Below are 21221 nucleotides of genomic sequence, written 5' to 3'. Positions count from 1 at the left end.
ATTATATTTGGCTGATTCTTGTTTCAATAAACCTGTCTAATCACATTGTTATGGAAGATTCATATTTTTTATCTTTGCGGTGATATAAAAATCTTATAAAATATTTCAGGTATTACTGGAGTTCTTCTGTTTGCAATTGTCTGCATTATCTTCATATTTGCTCATCCAAAAATACGAGAAAAGGCCTACAGCTACTTCTGGACCACGCACAGCTTGTACATTCTCCTCTATATTCTGTGTCTTATTCACGGCTTAGCCAAGATTACTGGAGTAAGTGCTTTCTCTTTTTCTCTTGTCTGATTCCGGCTTTATACCATGTCATTAAACTAATATAAATTATTTGGACATCCGTTTTTCAAAAAATGTACGCAAAATATAAAAACGATTTAATTACCATTTCAAAACAATTTTCACATTTTGAAAATTGTTTTATCTTCTACGTTTTCATTGATATCTATGCTCGAATTAAAACTGTTCGATTTTTTTACAGAAACAGTAAGAGCATATCATTATGTTTAAATATAAGTGTATTTAATTTTAAATTTATAAAAAGAGTTAAATGTCCCATTTGTTGTAGAATGATATGAAAAAAAATGATGAATTATACTTATGTTTTCTGAAATTTATTATTTATGGCTAATAATTTTTATTTATGATAATTACAATTGTTTGCCATAATTATTAAGTCATTGTTATTGCATCTTAAAATGAAATTATTATTTCATCTTTAATATAAGTTGTTCATTTAAGCGGTTGCATTAAAAAATTTTATAGTATAGAAATGACATTTTTAATCTTTCCTACAGAGTCCAAGGTTTTGGATGTTTTTTGTCGTCCCGGCCGTTATTTTTACATTAGACAAGATTGTCAGTTTGCAGACGAAATATATGGAGCTTGATATAATAGACACTGAATTATTACCTTCGGGCAAGTATTTATTACAGGATTTTTTTTTGTTTTTGTTTTATATGCTTCATTTTATTATAACGAGTGTTTTATTATAATTAACGAAGAAGAACATAAGTTTTTGTATACATTTAAAAATTTGATTCTTGCCACAGTAAATTCCTATATTCTATCATACAAACATACATTTAAGATTATATATAATTTAATATCATGCTAGAAATACATTATTTATAAAATTTGAAACCTGCGTTTTATGTTACATTTTTATTGAAAGTTTAATATATCGAATGCATTTTTATTGCTATGTGTATTACAATTTGCTTAGAAAATATTAGATTTGCATTAAATATTAGAAAATTTTAATAAAATGTATCCCAAAAGTCAAATGTTCATATTTTGTTTGAGATGTGGTGAATAGCATATAAGCCAGTTAATGACTACACTACACGAGCGTACGTTTTTGCATCTTGGTTTAGTTACTGGAATGCTAACCACGAGGTCCCAGGTTCTATCCTTCGCTCATCACATATCACTAAAGAGACTTGAACTCAGTTATGTTTCAAATTTAAGACTCGAACTAAGAAAATAGAATTGCATGATTTAAGGCTAACTTTAGCTGTATTGGTGGTATCTACTTTTTTTTAATGTATACAGCTAAAATAATAAGGTATATAGAAAAGAATCCTCTACAGGTTTTGATACTATTTTTATACCTCGTTCACACAACAGATATTCAACTATAATATAAATAAAAATCTGACGAAAATTCGAGTCACAGTTATATTCTTCTCCTGTATGATAAATGTGCCCATCGTCAGGCGGACTGTAATATTGTGAAGACAAAATTTTTAATATACGTATTTAAGTAATAACCCTTAAGTTTTACGAATCTTTTTAAATTGTTCATTAAGCATTATGTTTTGAATAGTTAATCAAACACATCAGCTAATCTTTTGCAGTTTTTTTTTCTGATTTAGTCTTACGAAATGTATGACAATATGTGAAAAATAGTACTTAAGGCATTTTTTATTATTTTAAGTTGTTGAGTTGGCCGTCCAAAATACTCTACTTTATCGGTACTTATATAGTATACCAGATCATGGAAGGCGGGAGAGACAAATAGAAAATCTGTTTTTCGGATTTAAATGAAAAAAAATATATTGATTTAAAAGGAAAAGCTTGAATTAGATATTGATTATGCCATGGGAAAAAAAGTATAGTGTATAAGGTACTGTAAATGATGGTGCTACAATAATAATCTCCATCGGATGAGAGAGAAAACTCAATTCCTATGGTAAAATAATAGTTTTTGAAAAAGAAAAAGACAGAAAATTCGCGTTTGCTTTAAGAAACGACAATTTTACTGCTAACAATGGGTACCTTTCATCTTTCTAATTGGGTCATCTTCCCCTTCTCATCTCCTCTTTATGCATACTTTTATTATTAGTAAAATTTAAACAGAAAAGTTTACTTGAAGTTGAAAAAAATTTAAATCATTTGAGTTTATAAAATCTTATATCAATGGGTATATATAAGATGAATTAATAAGCACGATTAGTACATTATTGTATCCTCTTGTGCTTGGGAACAGACGCATAAATATTCAGATTGCTTATAACAATATTTTTCCTAGGACTAAACAGTATCATTAGAAACAGAATATTTTATTGCATATAAAACAAACCTTGCAGTTTTTTAAATAAAAGAAACAATAATAAAAGGAAAATATATAGCAATTCTAATAGCTATTCCTGAATTTATGAGCCAAATTTGATGGATAGGTAAAATGCGTATAAAAAAGTTTTTGTATGGAAGTGTGGGAAAGGAAATGGAAAGGTTTTGCCGGAAAACGCAAAAAAATGCTGAAAAAATGAGAAGAAAGCTCTTTATTTACAAAATATTGCAGTAAGTGCACAAATGCGCCACCGCCAACATCTACACATCCCTAGTAGCGTGTAGGAAGTGATTGGAGTGTTCTTTCGAAGGTGTTTAGTGTTTCCCAAACAGTTGCAGTAGTAACTGGAAGTTTTGCATTGAGGCCCTTATCAGAATGAATTGCAGTCATGTAGACATTGTGATTTCCGCCTTAATTGCACTTTTTATTCTTTTCCCCATCTTCTTATACAAAAAATTCTTCTTTATAAGTATCTTACCTATCCTTAAAATTTTGCCCATGAATTCAAGGATGCCCTCTATACCCTGTATAAATCCTTAGAATCTTGTACAACAGTTTTACATTTTGAATTAGAATTTTTATTCATTTGGATACTTATTATTATGCATATATGAACAAATTAAAAATGAATTCTGCTTTTGATTACAGATGTGACCAAGGTGAAATTCGCTCGGCCGCCAAATTTTAAATACCTTTCCGGCCAGTGGGTTCGTCTGAGCTGTACTGCTTTCCGCAACGCAGAATACCACTCCCTGACACTCACTTCTGCACCCCATGAGAACTACCTATCTGTGCACGTTAAGGCACAGGGTCCTTGGACTTGGAAGCTCAGAAACTACTTCGATCCAAGCAATCTCAATGATGGACCTCTGCCCAAGGTGAGACTTATTGTGAGATCCCTTTTGGACTAAGTGATTGTTTCTGCATTATGAAATCAGTCATACTGCAAGATCCAAAAACAGGCCCAAATAAATATATATGTCGATGATTTTATGATTCATATATATGTCGCAGATTAATTTTTATTTAATGTATATTTTCAGATGAATTTCTGAATAAAATTACACAGTAAGAAACAAAATACTTTTGAATGTTTTGCCCTGAGAGTTTTGAACCAATAGTTAATGAACATCAAAACTAAAAACAAGGCCAGTTTTCTGTTTATTAAATCATTTTTCCTGTAATCCACAGGCAAAATCACTGGAAAAGAAAACCTGGGATAAAAGTTGAAATTATTTCTAAATAAAAACGTTAAGTTGTCAGGAAAGTATAGAAGAAGAGGGGTCAGGGTGGGGGAGGTACTGCACTTTAGACGCTTGATCTTTTTATTGGTGGGTTTTTTTTATTATTATTATTAGGAATCTTTTTATTTTTTCAAAACAAATAGTAACCTTGACATGTGTATGCAAGAAGTGATAAATTAAGCATGAAAATTGGCAGTGTATACGGGGCTTCTGCTAATGAAAACATATGAATATTCCTATAAATCTGATGCATTTTTATCTTCATGAAAATCACACGAATCTCAAATGTCCGAATAAATATTATTTATTATTAGAATCAAGTAATTTATCTTACTTTAAAGAAGAATCTATCTTACAATATTGATAGAGATTTAGATGTAATTTTCAGATGCATAAAATTTTAGTTTTTTAGAAAATACACTGAAAGCCAAATTATGAAATATATTAATGATTTCGAATCATTATGAAAACACGTAATTACATCTAATAAAAAAAATTAATATTTTTTGTTCCGAAAAGCTTTATAACTTATTAATTATGTTTTCTCACTCCCTCAGATTCGGTTGGAAGGCCCTTACGGAGGAGGAAACCAAGATTGGTATAAGTTCGAAGTGGCCGTAATGGTCGGCGGAGGAATTGGAGTCACGCCTTATGCTTCCATTCTCAATGACCTCGTGTTTGGAACCTCTACCAATAGGTACTCGGGAGTGGCATGCAAGAAAGTAAGTAGAATTTTTATATGCATGCACCACATGCTCTTATACCTCCTTAAACATTATATGATATTCACCGCACAAATCCAGATATGTATTGCTATTAAGCACACAAAACAGCTTTCAATAGCAAGCGAGTGTAGTTTTGAAACAGAAAAATGCGATCTAATAAATTAGAATACAGACATAAAAGCAATTGTACTGACTTCTGAAATAAATGATGTTAGAAGCCAGGTGGCTAACAAATGACTTCTGTTTTCAAAATATTTATCATCTAATCACTTTTTTGTTTCTATTTATGATTGCTTTACTTATTTGTTAGCTTATTTTCAAACATATATTTTTTAAATATTCTCTCGAGTAATACAAAATAATGCTAATTTTTCTTTCGAATTTCATTTAGTTGAATAAGGGAATATAGAGCTTTATCTTTTTCTTTCTTAATATAATTATTGTTATTGATCATCTAGCCAGAGCTTATATTCAGTTTCAATCGGTTAGGAAAACCAAATAAGAAATGAAATTTTTTTCTAACAATCTTAAATCTTTTAGCAGTTGAAACTCTAAAATATTTTGTGAAACTTTTTATGGGTGTTTTAACTTAAGCATTTGATAATTTAAAAATCTTTACTTAATTTCTTAATGATAAATTATTAAAATTTAATATTAGATTAATATTTAAAAATGTTTTGAATATTTGCCTAATTACAAGTTTCTATAAATTAATGAAAAATCATAAATCAGTTAAAGGAAAAAAAAAACTGAAACTGTACTTGGAATTCAATGGCACTAAAGTATACAGTACATAATAAAGTACAAACTAATATGAAAATCAATAGCTGATGACTATCTGATTTTCTTTCTTTAGATACGAATATAAAAAAAAACTCAATATCTCAGTTCGGCATACAAATATATTCAATACAAAGAGTGAGCACTCATAACGGCAATCGAATTTAGCAAACGAGTTTTGAACCATGGTCAAATCTTTGATAACATGGTCAAATCTTTGATGGCATGATGTATCATGTTTCAATAAGTTAATATACCTCACCAAACATTCCAAAATATGATTCATGGGAATTTGGATCCGGAGATCGAATTCATAATACCACATTGTGGTAGGGACAGGCATTTTTGAAGAAATTTATAGAAATTCAACCATGTCTTGAATTTCTGACATCGTATGTTGCCAGTAAGATTTAAGTTCCTTTCAAACTATCATCTTTACTGTTCATAAGTAAAAGACTGGTAAAAAACAATATTTACTTATCTAAATAAAGATAAATAATAAAAATAATAACCAAAGAAAAATTCAATTTATGGTTATTTGTCACACTTTTTAAGAAGCAATTACGACGTTTTTGACGTTTAATGTAAATTTTCCTTAGCCAGAAAGAAGCAAGTGAGATGCTATCATCGAATTTGCTATCTCGTGTGTGCAATCTATTGTGACTATTAAGCATTTCCACTCCGGCATTGCGATGGAATTAGAAGTTGTCTGGATATACCCTACCCCTCCTAGAAGTTTGCAACTTTGGTGCTGAGATACTCTGTAATAGATCAAAATCTTGCACAGTGTAATTATCGTAGATAAACATAGGGATGTTGTTTACTGCTTTTAAGAATGATTAAATATATAATTTTTTCTTTATTCTATAAACTATGCAGTAGATAATGAGAAAGAAACCTTGACGAGTTGGAAGATTTTGAAAATGAATATAGTTATTTTCTTCAAAAATATGAAGTGTTTAAAAATAAATATATTGATCTATATGTAGGATTTCTTTAGTAATGATGTTTCGTTTCATTCTGCAGGTGTATTTCTTGTGGATCTGCCCATCTCATCGACACTTCGAGTGGTTCATTGATGTGCTGCGGGACGTAGAAAGAAAGGACGTCACGAATGTTCTGGAGGTCCATATATTCATAACGCAGTTCTTTCACAAGTTTGATCTGCGAACGACGATGTTGGTGAGTGTTTTCCTTTTAATTCACGTGCTTGAATCCTTTTTGTGATTGCATAAAATCGTATCTTTTAGTAATCAGGCAATGATAGAATTTTGTTACTTTTTGGGTACGAAATTTCGCATATTATCATGTGCCAAGATCATATTGCCTTTGCAAGAGAGTCATCTAGTGGTAATGGCCAAAATAACAAAGAAATGTTAGCAGTTTTCAAGACAGAAGTGAAATTCGAGTGCTTACAGCGAGCTTTTGAAGAAAATGGAGACTCATTTTCGTTTATCACTTGTTTAATTTGGTATATTAAAGAGTATTAATATAAAGACTATAACTATATACTCTTAAAGAGAGTATATTAAAGTATTATATATAATAAGTATAAGATTATATATAATGAAATAATATATGAAATTTATATTTTTGGATTATTTTTCACTGTGACATAATCATTGTTTTTTGCCATTTGAAGTGTCATAGTGCGCTTTTAAAAATTTCAGGATTTAAAATACAATGATTAATATTGACTTTGATTTATTTACCATGACTTTAAAACTAAAAATAGTTTGGATTATTTTAATGAAACTATGACACTTACGCCATAATTTCACAAAGACAAATGTATTCAACATTTGTAAAATGAAATTTATGTATCCCCCTGACTTTCAAGTGGGATAGTTATAAAGAGATAGAACCATTATTGATTTCCTATAGAACGAAGCTTTATAATGTAATATGTTAACATAGATAATTACTACTTGGACAGATTTGTAGATATTTGTAAGCTTTCAGGGCGTTTTTCTTTTATGTAATTTGAATGACACATCTCTTATTCCACTTTATCTTACTCACACTGCTAATTTATAGTAGGTCCTTGCTTGGCTTTTGACTTTGAAAAGACTTGCAAGAGATTTGCATGTTTTTCTACTTTTTTTTTAACCTTCAAAATGATGGGTCAAATTTATACTACTGGTATTTTTTATTGTTTTGTAAATCTTGTATTTGCTTGTTATTCAAAGTTATGCTAAAAGAACTGAATTGAAGTATCTTTGTTTTAGATAACAAAAAAGTTGTAGAATTTAAAATCACAGTTTAAGTAGTCTATTATTTTTATTAGTCTCCGTCTTATCGTTCTACTCGTTGACTGTTGAAATCTCTTTACTAAATACTACTTCTTTTTCTTCTAGTACATCTGCGAGACTCATTTTCAGAGAATATCTAATTGCAGTATGTTTACTGGTTTGAAAGCTGTCAACCACTTTGGAAGACCAGACATGACTGCTTTCTTAAAATTTGTTCAACAGCAACATGCATACGTAAGTAAATTAAACTAGTTGATTTTATTCCCAGAACAATACAAAGATACTTTTTTGGAGGTGGAGGGTAAAAATACTACTCGTGTAACAAAAACAGTTGTGTGCTTTATGCTCGATATACTATTATGAATTGGTAATTGGATATACTATTATGAATTATTTATATTGGAAAAATTTCTTAAACATCATTTAGTTCTAAAAACATTTAAAAAAGGAATATATTACGAATTAAAAAGTTTTCTTTCTCAACTATTTTGAATACTTAAATAGCTAGCATTTAAAGACCTAACATTTATCCACTATTTTGTTTTATATTATTTAACACATTTCAAAATGTATACGAATTTTGAGGGATTTTCATGGAATTTTGCTGTGAAATTTATTGAAATAAGAATTTTATTACAATACCTATTAATCTTAAAAGTTGATGCATTAAACATTTTAAGGATAAAGGTATGATTATGCTTTGCGTTTTATTACTTCGATTAATTTAAAGATGATCTTGGGAACTTACGTCTTGTGGATTTTCTTTTTATTTGAAAAGGATTCAAAACATTCATATAAAATGATTATTTCAGTCGTACTAAAATATCTTTTCATGAAAATCATTGAAATTTTCAAAGAAGGACAGCAAATAAAGCGTTTATTTAACTTAAACAATCTTTAACGGATTATATAAAGTCTAAATGTTAGTATTTTTCAGTTGTTAAAATTTCTTTTTCTTCACGGTTTTACAACTTATACTATATTCTAATTCTGTATTTCATTTTTTCCAGGTGAGCAAAGTCGGTGTTTTCAGTTGTGGACCATCCGCAATGACTGAAAACATCACAAAATCTTGCGAAACAGTAAATAAAAATCGCAAGCTACCTTACTTCATCCATCACTACGAGAACTTCTAGAAACGGACACTTAAACCATCAAGTTGACTGAGATACTGACAACGCTCGATTCCAGCGGGATGAGTGTTGCTCAGGGCAGAAGATAAACCCAAACAAATAAGCGAAAAGTTCTTACTGCTGTGATTTACTTCAGATTGAAATTTGTGTGAAATGGGGCTTATGCATTTTTTTTCCAAATAAGCCCCTCACATATCAAACGTAAATGGAGCGTTGTGCGTTTAGATAAAGCGATGCCAAATTCTCTTTGATATTTATTCGATGAGAACTTTTTGTATATGGATTTTAGAATTATTTTAAATGTTGTTTATGGCAGAATATTTCTTTTTTTTTATTGACAAAGAGAATATTTTTTTTGTGTGCATTCTATGTATATTTATGGAGTGAAACGAAAAAACAACTATCGCAATCCTTGTTCTTACAAAACAGTGGTGCTACAACAGTTACGAATTGTTTATAAAAAGCTTTATGCATCCAGAGTTTTTATTTATAGCTAATTGCTTTAACAAATGAGAATAGCATTCATAGAATGAAAAGAAAATGGTTTTGTACAGTTAAAGTTATTGTAATTAAAAGTCTATACGTGTATTAGATTGCTGTTATGCAAAACTGCTTCCTTTTTTTCGGTTGAAATATGCATGTCAACAAGGATTCCTATGAACATTATTGTAGTTAAACTATTTATTTTTGTGTAATATTATGAGAATCATAATTTTATGTCTGTTTCTTGTTTAAAAAGTTGAATATTTGACTTGCTTTTATAAATATGATAAATAAAATGTGTTTTATTTAAAACAATCAGTACAAATTCTTTTAATTCAGGCTATACTCATTTTCTCAATTTAACACCAACAGAATTAATTGGTTTTAAGTTTTAAATTAAATTTCGCATTCACGTATCTGTAAAAATCATTTATTTAGTTCATTATTTTAACATATTAAATACGTTTGATTTTGTGTCTATAAACCATCTCTGAATTGCTCAGTTTTAAATCAGCCCCATACAACATAAGTGTTTTATCAATGTCTTTTATAAATGTTAAAAGGATGGCGATTTTTTTAAAAATTATTTAATTTTTATTAAATATAGTTTTTTAATACATGTATATATTATGAAATACAATTCTTTTACTATTCTTCTTTCAAATTTGCGAGTATGAAATATTCGGGAGTCATGCGCTTATTAGCTCTATGGAATTGAAAATGAAACTTTATAAAACAGATATAGCATATTCAATATTTTCTAGGATACGAAGTGAATCAAACTAATGAATGGGATACAGTTGCTATGTTAAAATATTTCCTTCAAAATAGATGTATAATTATATAAAATATAAAAAATCATTTCAATCTCGCGCAATCTTTAGAGTATCAATAGCAAATTATGCACTTTCGATGTTTTGCTATTTCGTTAGCTGTAAAAGGAATTCAAAGTCAAGACGTTGCTGTCATATACGCCTCATTTCTGAAGAAACCTTAGAAGTTGCAAGCGAAAAAACCGATTTTTCCCCTTTAATAATATACATTTGAAGAAATTTCTACAGAAAGAAATTTTCTAAATTTATCGTTAAAAGACGGCTGAATTATATTTAATTATTAGTTTCAAAGTTGGTATTTTCTTTTTTTTTAATTTCTCGATGTTTATTTCTATTCTTCGAAATATATTTTTCTCGAATCTGTTACATGTAAATCTAATGGCCGGCCCTGCAAGACGTCACAGTCAGATAAACACAGATATACAAATTTTCTTTTGTTATTATTAGAAGTAGATATGAGAATCATTTTTGAATTCCGAGCGCCCAATATTTTCTAAAATAATTATGATAATTCAGCAATAGTATATTTCCTATTGTGTATGAATATCAAATAATTTTACAGATTCGATCAATAAACTATCAGTTTTAGGTCGACAAATGATGCATTAAATAAAGAGACTATAATAAGAAATTACATTTAATCATTTTGAACACAAATATTACAAAAAAAGAAATGAGTTACTTGAACAATAATAAAAACAAAATAAGCTCTCTAAATATGTACAGCAAAACTAATTGTCACACGACTGAGCGTTGCAGTCGTCTCTCTAGCAAATGGGACATTAAGCTAATATTTGCATGTAGTTACTTCCAGTTCCTCCGAGAGATCTGTACAGCTGAGTTCTCGCTGGAAAGGCTTCTCTCTTTTGACGAAGTAATAGAGGTAAGGGGCGTCGTGAAAGTGGTGGGCACCAGTCACGTGGCTTATGACGCCCCCTAGGAGAAGTTTCTGTCCCAGTTCTTCGGCTTCGATATCGTCTTTGGCGACACCTTCCTGAATAAGCCAGTCGACTAATTGGTGACCCCAAAAGCAATTTTTGTAAAAGTCATCTTTCCATCTGATGTAAATAATATTAAATGTATTTTTAATCAATTCTTAAATAATTCCCTTATATAAATAATACAATCGATTTCTATTGAATCTTTCCAAATTGTATGATATTATATAGCATTTGAGGATAGATTTTCAGGTTAGAAACTAAGTTTTATATCAATATTTTTCCTTTTTTATGTAATTTATAAAGCATAATTCTTTAAAGTAGCATAAAAGGTTGCAGTTATACAATAAGGAAGCATTACCAAAATACACACGTTGAATTATTGCTTTTATACACAAATTAGAATATCTGTCCATTTTTATAAATTAAATTTATAAATTATATTTATTAAATTAAACTATAAATTAGATTTATCTAATTTCAAATCCATTTTTCGAAATAAATTATTACATTGTAAATAATCTAATTGTACAGTGGCTAAATTTTTAATGATTAAGAATATCATATATGATAAACTGAACTACAATTATGTAATTCAATAGTGATGAAAATTTTGAATATTGTGAAGCTCGTCCATACTGGGCAATATCTCTGTGGGTACTCTTGGCGGAGGTTATCAGTAGTACAATTCTATCTTAAATCAGTTAGAGATCCGTTCAGATAACGCTCTCTTCAGTAATGATATGGCCGTTTGAGGCATGCTTTTTGCTAAACGAGGGGTAAAACACACGATGGTGAGTTTCGTGTGTCTTTGCCAGAGTGTCATCTTTCGTGATGTAAAGTGTGCAAAAGAGCATTGCTATGCGACTATTTAAAAAATCCTTCAGTTTTGTACCATAAGTCATTTTATCCCGATTGTTCAATTTGGTTAGGGAAACATTTGATTTGTTTATTTTCTTCTGTGGTGTTGATACAAAAACTTGTCAACTGTTTTATTCAACTGACATTAAACTGGTACTGTAAACTTAAAGGAAGATAGATGTTTTTTCAATCTTTTATTAAAAAAAAAAAATCGGATTCCTTTGAGACAAATACAATTTGGTATTGCTTAGCATATATCCTTAAAATGTATTATTAATTCCTAAATTATTTAATAATGGCATAGGAAATAGTTTAAAAAATACTTTTTTAAAAGAATATTTAATGAACAGTTCAGTGTTATACTCAATATACAAAGAAAACTCAATCACATTGGGAAATATTTAATAGACGTTCTGATTCCTGTGATTAGTTGATGTATTTTTTAAAGCTTTTTAAGACTATATCTAGATATGGAAAATAAAAATTGGTTCGCTTTGTGACAGAGCTATTTCTATTCGCCATAAGCAAATGAGTTAACTTTAAAATGCCATAGAGAAAGTAGAAGACTTTTTGCAACAACAATGATTGGCAAGCCGAAAGAGATTCGAGACTTTTTTTTATCAGTAGTTTGATTTTACCATACAATTTTTCTCATTGAATTCTCATCAAGATTATTTACAATCTAAGAATAAACTTGTAGGCATTATGACTATCAAATAAAACAAAATTATTGAATAGTAATGCAGCATAATGAAGGAAATTAATTTCTTCCCTCATTTTATTTAAAAAGTCTTGAAGACAATTCAACTTACTTTCTGTTTTTAGCGAGGTTTTGAAAGCACTTTGAAATGTAGTACGTATTGAACTGATGGCAGAATTGTGCTATTTCGCTTGTATTATCCACTTCGGAAGTATTTGGAACGAATTCCTCTTTCCCATTTCGGATCTTTCTCCACCTAAAGTATATGTAAATTATGATTAATAGCAAATGTATCATTGTTAAAAAAATGTATTGTATTTATCAGTTTTTATTTTACAGTTACTAAATACAATTGATTTAAGATTTTTAGGATGGTTTTATAAGATTTAATTTGCTTCTTTAATAGTTTAAATTCTAATATTTCTGGAACAATAAAAAATTAAATAAATTCTTCAAATATAATTTTCGTGGCAAATATACTCAAAATGTTGTAAAATCATTTATTACAATCAAATTACAAATGAACAGAACAAATTTGGTAGATTTGATAAAGTCTATAATACAGTTTAAAATATTCTACCAGTTTACAAATTAAATGCTTTTCGTCCATTCAGAGTGAAACAAGATATGAAAAGGATAATTTTCTTAAAATTTATTCATTTTCTAGGAATAACTACTTTTTATTTCGAAGGAATTATAGTGATTTCAGTATTGATGCTTACTTCATCAAAAAGCAAGTGTGAAATTTTTGATAATGACTCAAATGGAGATAGAATGAAAGAAGGGTACTGAAAATAATCCTCTAGATAGATCTGCTCTACTTGTTTAAAAATTTTCACCTTTTATTCTTTATTTATCAATAATGTTATCAATATAATCAGAATATATTCCCATTCTAAAAATGGAAGAAACTTCAAGTCATAAGTATATGCAGCAGGTCAAGAAAGAAATCGGCGACAGGTCACTTTGAAGAATAGACCTTCAATTATTGTAATAAATAGATAAGTTTCCAATAATGGAGCAATGATAATTCTAGACGCCGGAAATGAAGCCTATCATATTCTCATTTTCAGATCAATTTCATAATGTGAAGGACAACTTTGTCTCTAGTTACTTTGTACTATTCACAGGATTTCTTCAATAATACCAAATACATAAGGTGAAGGGATACTTTGAATGTTTTGAAATAACGTATTGATTTTATTTTGAATTATTAAGACAAGCTTTTGTTTGAGAAATGAATTGTGTAATAGAAACATAAGACTTGTAGACAAGTCTTATATTAATTTTGAATGTTTGTATCGAGTGTTCTAAAAACTATCTAGCAACTAGTAATTCGATCGATATTCTGACATATATGAGTGAAACCGTTCATTATTCAAAGATTACCTTTTGCTATGTCATCATGTAACCCCACCTAAATACTGTAACATCCTCACTTTCAAGCATAAATTCATCCACACAGCATCACAATATGCGATCATCCCTTTCCATTAGAGGAAAAAACAATCCAAAATTGAAAATTTAATTTATTATCAAGAAGTTCGTTTTCATTCCATCCTTTCCTCTTATTCAGTGGAATGCCATTATTCTAATGCCTATTGAAGCAATCAAAGTTTAAGTACTCATAAGAAGTATTATAATTATCCATTCAAACACGCATATATATATATATATACATATAAATGCCCTTATTATTTTATATATTAAATATTCCTGTTCGTAAATGAATATCTAGTTGTAAATAAAAAATCATTTCGTAGTATTTTTCTGTTCGCTTAACTTCACAGCTGCTTTGAACAGTTATGTGTAAGAAGAATGGTGCGTAATGAACAGCAGTTTAATGTAGCCATTATATCACACAATTCAGTTATTCACACAAGGTTGCAACTTGAACGGATGAAGTAAAAATTTTTTATTTAAACAGGAATTTCTTTCGTTACACCCACGATCGACTTGAAAGCCAGAAATACTGAAGAGAAGGGTGGTTTCAATGCGAAACTTGCTTCATCTCATTCTTTTAATCCCATTCTTTTACGATACATTAAAATAATAAAGAGGGGGAATCATCCACAATGGTGAATAAAATGTAACTGGTCAACTAGGATACACGATTAGCCTGCGCCGGATATAACATGTTGCATACTGAAGTGTAATAAAAATATATGGCATGAAATCTATAAAATATATTTATTCTTACCGGAGTAAAAGTAAAGTAAGTATAGTAAATAAAGTAAGTATTGTACTGCATGCAATACTTTTAAATAATGAACTTTTAACTAACCTAATGGTATTCTTACACACATTGATCACTATGTGAAGAGATTTTTTTAAAAAAAAGAAAAAAGGAAGAAAGAAAGAGGAATTCTTAGCTTTGCTTTTAATAATTTGAACATTTTTTTATTTCAAAATAGTAAATAGTATTAGTAGTTCTTATTCATTTCGAATGAGGATAAAAATCATGCAATCCATAGATTTTAAAAGAATGCGTGCTTTCCCACAGAAAGGCGTTATAAATGCATTTAAACATGATGAAATGTATCGAATACATACCATTTTGTCATCTGAATCGAAAGAGTTCGAGCATCTATTCCAAATGTTAAAAGGATGAAAAATCCCTGCAATAAAAAAATAACAATGCTATTTATTTAATAAGATTTTAGATATAAAAAAAAGAAGTAATAAAGAATTATATTTGGTGAATGAATGTCAGTTATTTATTTCCAAACTGAAATAACTTTTATAATAATTTGGTTTTCCTATAACAGCGTACAATCAATTATTATAACCCTTCACAATTTTTTTTAACTCTTAAATAAATATTCAGTTAATTCAATTATTATTCAGAAAGTATGCTTCCCACATAATTAGCTTGGATTATACTGATGCAACGACACATTATTGAGATGTCTTGAATTACGAAACACTGGTGCTCTGTGAGAATTAAGACACTTCTATCGAACATATTAGTTAAAACTTTCAAATTATCTTAATAGCTACCTTCAATGGGCTGAAGTAAAATTTATTATTTTTTTCTCCTAAAAGCTCTAAGTGTTAATTTATGTTCTTGGGCAACAAGAATATAATGCCGATTAAAATTCATAGTCATCCGTGCCAAATATTTCAATTGACCTTCATAAGTGAACCCTATTAGCACAAAATGCTCAACAAGATTGTTACGATATCTTCCCGATATTAGCCTGCTTTTGAATATCGAATAACATCATGTGCTACTAGGGTATTATTATATTATTATTATTACAATATTTTGTGCTACTAGGGTACAGTTGATAAAATAATTTTCGACAAAATACTCATCATGACCGCCCAGTATTGACGATAGCAATGTGAAGCTGGCGAGGTCGAGCATACGAGCTATTTGCTAGCGTTGAAGCCTGATCTTAATTATTCCAAAGTATCTGTTGTTCCTGAAATTGTGCCCCTATGTGTTATGAAGAACTTGAAACTCGAAAGCAAACTAGCTTCTATCCCAGTTGGCCAACTTTTTATGATATACGTATACCAAACTTGTCGTCTTTTAATTCAGGAGACCAATAGTTTGAAAAATAAGGAACAATTGCTGTATCAATTCCAATAAGTAAATTACTCTGATTTTCCTCCTTCTTTCAGCACTGACAAGCTGGTGTTTTAGATAAATATTGTTATTTAAATATTTATTTCTCATTTAAAAAAAGAAAAAAAAAATACTTGTGCGTCACATGGCTTTCAATACATCTTATATATATATATATATATATAGTAAGGAGAGACTTCTTTCAAGCAAGTACAGTAAAATGGTGTATGAATGAAAATACGCAAATCGAAATTTTAATGAGCTATTTCGATTATTACAAATTTAATGCTACTAATGTTAGTAATTTTATAAATATTTTTCATGCACTAACAATATATGAAATATTAAAAATAATAATTAAATCTTAAAATTAAACATTTATTCTAAAATAAAATTTAAAAGATTGATTGCTTTTTTTTGTATACAAATTATAACTTCCCTATTTTATATGATTTATGAGCATGCAGGTAGATTTTTATTTTAAAAATTCTAAAGCGTTGTCTGACATATTTATTGATTGTATTAAATACAGTATTGTGAGTCGAATTAGCATACTGAATGCATACACCCATCGTTTTGAGGAATAAAATCAGTTCAAAGATTTTCAATTCAATTCAACCATTGAATTTCTCTGGGCAAATGATATAATTTCTCCTTCATCATATAATTATCACCAATAATATCCATAAATTCATCAACTACGAATAATTTTACTGAGACGAATATAAAATGCTAAATGAGAATTGGAAAAACTTGCTTTACTGTATTTTAATTCCTACATTGTATAATGGAAGATTAAATAAATCGTTTGAAAAATTAGTTGGATGGCTAATATTTCCATTTATCATATTACTGTATGCTTGTTAAAACTCTTTATAATGGAAAGAATCTTTTTAAAAAAATGTTCACTAAACTTCTTTAAGAACAAGACGTGAATGATAGTTAGTGGCGCCATCTATAATGCAATGCGTCAGTTAATATATTTTTTCGGTATTGGATTTGAAAATGAGTGTGTAAGAAATGTGCCTCGCGTCCACTTACTTCGTATTCTACAATGAAAGACAATATATATATATATATGAATTTTCATTTGAAAATAAAATAATATTCATTTAGTCCGAAGTTTTCGCACATTTATTTCATTGGAGATTGGGACAACAACTGAAAAATAATATTTTATTATGCGTTCCAAATAAATTGAAATATAGATAAGTACAAAGCAAAATGTTTTACAAAAATATTACCTGCCCAATGAATAAAATGGACTGTAAAAATTCCAGAGGTATCATGATTTCTAAAGCCATACTGTGTACAAGTTTGTATATGTTCGAAACAAATTTCTGAAACGGAATATATATATATATATCGTTAATGCAAAGGAAAATGAACCAGCATAAAAACAAACCTTACTCAAAATTAGATAGATCGAATTTTAGTTAATTAATATAACGACCATAACTATACAGGATCTTAAGAAAAGTTCGTTTATAATATCTTACTTCCTTGAATTCATAAAAAATCATTGATTTAGCAAAAATTATAAAAAGATAATATTATGCTTCTTTCACGATAACTGATTTATAATGCTTGATTAAATAAATGTTATTTTATAAATATGTTTTTTTCCTTAGATATTAACTATTTATTTCGAAATTATTGTTTAATGGTTTATTTTATAATTTAAGAATACACACTAATTTCTTTTTTGTTCTCCTTCATTAACTTTTTTAATATATTCTATGATTACATAAACATTAATACATTCTACATTTTAATATACTGGATATACTGTGAACTAAATATCTACTCATTTTGTCGATTAGAAACACTTGTAATCGATTCTTAAAAGAAGTCTAAATAATGTCTAACATTTAGTAATTATTAGACAATCGCAATCATGGAAGACAAGACCTATCATGAAATGATTTTTTTCCGAACTATTATCTTCTCTGATTTGTACAATTTGATATGTACTTTGCAAATCAAATATTAAATCAACCGCACAATAATGAAGTGACATCAACGTAAAAATGTAGGCATTTTCTATAATATTAAGTAACTTTTCTTACCACTGCTGTCGATATGAACAACAACAGGAGAAGACTAAAAAATCGAAAGGTCCATTGTCGATTATTATTTGAATATTTGTCCTGTCCTTCGTGCAGTATTTCTCGATAGTACAGATCAGCTTCGTCTTTTTCGCTTAGTTCGGGCGGCATGCAGCTGGGTCGCTTCCTATGTAAAAAAAAAAATAATAATAAATAAAAAATAAAGTTTATTTAAATTAACATAAGTTAAGTGGATACCGATTTCACAATTTCAAATTCTTTTGTCCTGAATTTAAACATTTTTGCTTGCTACTGCTTCCTACATTTTACATTTGTAAAATGTAGGAAATAGGATTTGTAATTGTAAGTCAAAATGGCTATTTCCAAGGCAATTATTAACTATTTTGTATTTAATTTTTTTACACGATTACATATAAATGTTTATATTGTCATACCACATCATCTGACATAAGAATTTGTTTTCATTGATGAGGCTTTTTCTTCTTTGTTTTATATCCTTCATTTCCATTGATTTAAAGTTACGAACAATGTTTGTAGTTGATTCAGTGTTAAGGATTCAATTTACCATTTTTATAAAATGGAATATTTCTCTTTGATTTCGCTCGTTGTTGCAAGAGTTTTATCATAGTTGGTCTTCATGTCTTTAAATTAACTGCTTCTAAGTTATTGTAAGACATGAGAAAAATGTGAAGCGAGGTTAAATGATTTCACTTTATTATCCAGTGCTCAAAATACTCTTCAATATTAAATTTACCCACATTATTTATCAGTATCCAGCATCCAACCTCTAGTATCTTATGCCTAATTAGTTTTGAAAACACAAATGGGCAAGCATTAAAGTCTTTTTATACAAAATACAAAATGAAACGAAAATTCTTAATGTAATTTTTTTAAATGCTTTATTTATTTTTACTGTATTTATAAAATTTCACAAAACTGAAGAGCCTTGACTGAAGGAGTAGAGTCTCATGTTGAAGGCAGAAAATTTCTCCCTTTTATTAAAAACATATTTTTCAACTGCCGTTTTGCGACTGGCGTTCTCACCATTGTTTTGGACAGAAGGTACCAGAGTTGTCATTATGTGTTTTGTAAATTCTCGTTAACCATTTTCGAAAGAAATATAGAGGAAGTGTCCAAATGCAAAGTGTTATACTCGGTTACCTTATCTTAGTGTCTTCTTTTATTGTCCTTTAGGACGTGTGTTATGTCCTTTAATATTTCATTAAAAAGATTAAATCATTTAAGCTTCTTTCCTTAAGAGTTTTGTTTTTCCCTAGCAGGAATAGTTTTTGGCACCCAATGGTAACTAGTTTTGTTTACGGTTATATAGAGAATAGAAAAGAATTTTAAAACATCTTTATGTGCATGATAGTGAAATGTTGTTTGTATGTTGAATATGTCACATAATTCCAAAATCTAAGGTCTTTGAGATTGCATAAAACACTGGTAAATAATCTTAGTTTGTGAATTATTTCTATAAAATTCAGGAATAGCCAGTTCTGGGTAGTCGAGGAATTTAATGTTCGTAGATTTCGTTGCATTTAAAATTTATTCGTAGTTATGTCTTTTAGTCTATTTTTGAAGTCAGGCTTTTGAAAACTGCCATTGAATTTTCCTGTTTACAGCTTTAATATTTTTACAAAAAAAAAAAAAAAAAAAAAAAAAAAAAAAAATGAGGAAAATAAGTTCATGCGGAAAATTAACTAAACAGATACACATTAAAAAAAATCCAGTGCTGTTTAAAAAGTGGTCGAGAATAAACTTGTTCGTAATTAACAAATTAATTCTTTGTATATTTTTAGAAAGTACAAGTTCATACAGTTGTACTCTTATTCTCTTGAATTTGCGATTCCTTGCGATTTGTCGATAATAACTTATTCAGTGAAATTGACGTTTGAATGAACAATTACTTTTGTTAACTTAGAAAATTATATGAAAGATTAACGGAATAATTCCTAAACAATTCATTATCTACAGGTTTAGATTATATTGGATTTTTAAATGAGTGATTTAATGGTAATTATAGAAATTAAATGATATGAATAATTAATTATGGTAAGATGGTATAATTATAAAAATCTTATAACCATCGCATGTAGTATTAAAGAATGTTTGAGCAAGAAAAAGAATGATATGGACTTTTTGAGACAACAATGTGAGTTTAGTATCCTACATTTAAAAAAATAAAAATATAGAAAAGTATTAATTGCTTGGAATTCTGAATAAGTATCGGATGTAATGCTATTTAGAATAGACTTTCGTGACTTAAAAATAATGGTAAGGGGAATATCAAGTGCAAAATAAGTAAAAAAAAAGTCAATAAAAAGTCTGAAAAGAACGTAATTTTCTAATAAATATTTTGTTTTTCCTTTTGCCTTCCATTTTAACAAAAATTTGAACCTGAAGTAAATATAATTAAAGATAGCTCCTCCTCTTTTTTAGTGAGCTGTTAGATGTTCTTCACAACTTAATTGATAGTTAAAAAAAAGGGCTGCCTAATGTAAAAAAAAAAGGCTTATGACGCTCATTTTATTTTTTGAATTGGTGAAAAGCATTACGTATAATTTGTAACGATGCAACTTTATACAGAGAATATAGTATGCATTTATCATTATTAGTCTGAAAATGTTGAAATATCTTCAGGATTGTTTACTAAATTCAGATTAAAAATCTAACATTAACTTCTTAAATTTTGAATTATCATATTGCAATTTAATATCTTTTTCTCGTTTCTTTAAAATTCAATTAAAAATGAAATTTCATAAAAGTTATTTGAGATGCATTACCTATTTTATATTCATTCATTATAAAGTTATGCTATTAAATTAAATATGAAATATCTATTATATTTACCTTTTGTAATGTGTAGCTGTCACATTTCCTGATTCTAAACAAAATATCGGATTTTCAAAGCCAACCTTCTTCTGAAGTTTGTTTTCCCAACCTGCATAAAATTAAATTGGCAATAGTTACACTTATTATTTTGAAAAGACAACCTCAAATTGTTAGGCCAATACTTACTTCCTTATTTCTGAATTCAATATC

At 28.6% G+C, this 21221-nt stretch overlaps 2 protein-coding genes across 2 annotated transcripts in view; one reads left to right on the top strand and one right to left on the bottom strand.

The window, feature by feature from the left end:
- LOC129958731 (dual oxidase-like) overlaps positions 1 to 9450 on the top strand; it is a 184571-nt gene extending 175121 nt beyond the window's left edge. The window contains exons 25-31 of the mRNA XM_056071388.1: positions 110 to 270; positions 807 to 927; positions 3233 to 3462; positions 4386 to 4550; positions 6360 to 6515; positions 7691 to 7819; positions 8596 to 9450. Coding sequence (XP_055927363.1) covers positions 110 to 270; positions 807 to 927; positions 3233 to 3462; positions 4386 to 4550; positions 6360 to 6515; positions 7691 to 7819; positions 8596 to 8721 — 1088 coding nt within the window. The 3' untranslated portion in view covers positions 8722 to 9450. The remainder of the gene's footprint in view (positions 1 to 109; positions 271 to 806; positions 928 to 3232; positions 3463 to 4385; positions 4551 to 6359; positions 6516 to 7690; positions 7820 to 8595) is intronic.
- Positions 9451 to 10664: 1214 nt separating this feature from the next.
- LOC129961608 (integral membrane protein GPR155-like) overlaps positions 10665 to 21221 on the bottom strand; it is an 80811-nt gene continuing 70254 nt past the window's right edge. The window contains exons 15-20 of the mRNA XM_056075113.1: positions 21030 to 21120; positions 18177 to 18342; positions 17352 to 17447; positions 15087 to 15151; positions 12646 to 12789; positions 10665 to 11092 (exon numbers count right to left, since the gene is read on the bottom strand). Coding sequence (XP_055931088.1) covers positions 10822 to 11092; positions 12646 to 12789; positions 15087 to 15151; positions 17352 to 17447; positions 18177 to 18342; positions 21030 to 21120 — 833 coding nt within the window. The 3' untranslated portion in view covers positions 10665 to 10821. The remainder of the gene's footprint in view (positions 11093 to 12645; positions 12790 to 15086; positions 15152 to 17351; positions 17448 to 18176; positions 18343 to 21029; positions 21121 to 21221) is intronic.

The sequence above is a fragment of the Argiope bruennichi genome, chromosome 2, assembly GCF_947563725.1.
Source record: "Argiope bruennichi chromosome 2, qqArgBrue1.1, whole genome shotgun sequence".
Taxonomy (NCBI): Eukaryota; Metazoa; Arthropoda; class Arachnida; order Araneae; family Araneidae; genus Argiope; species Argiope bruennichi.
Note: the sequence above shows the minus strand (reverse complement) of the source record. Positions and strands in the feature narration are given on the sequence as shown.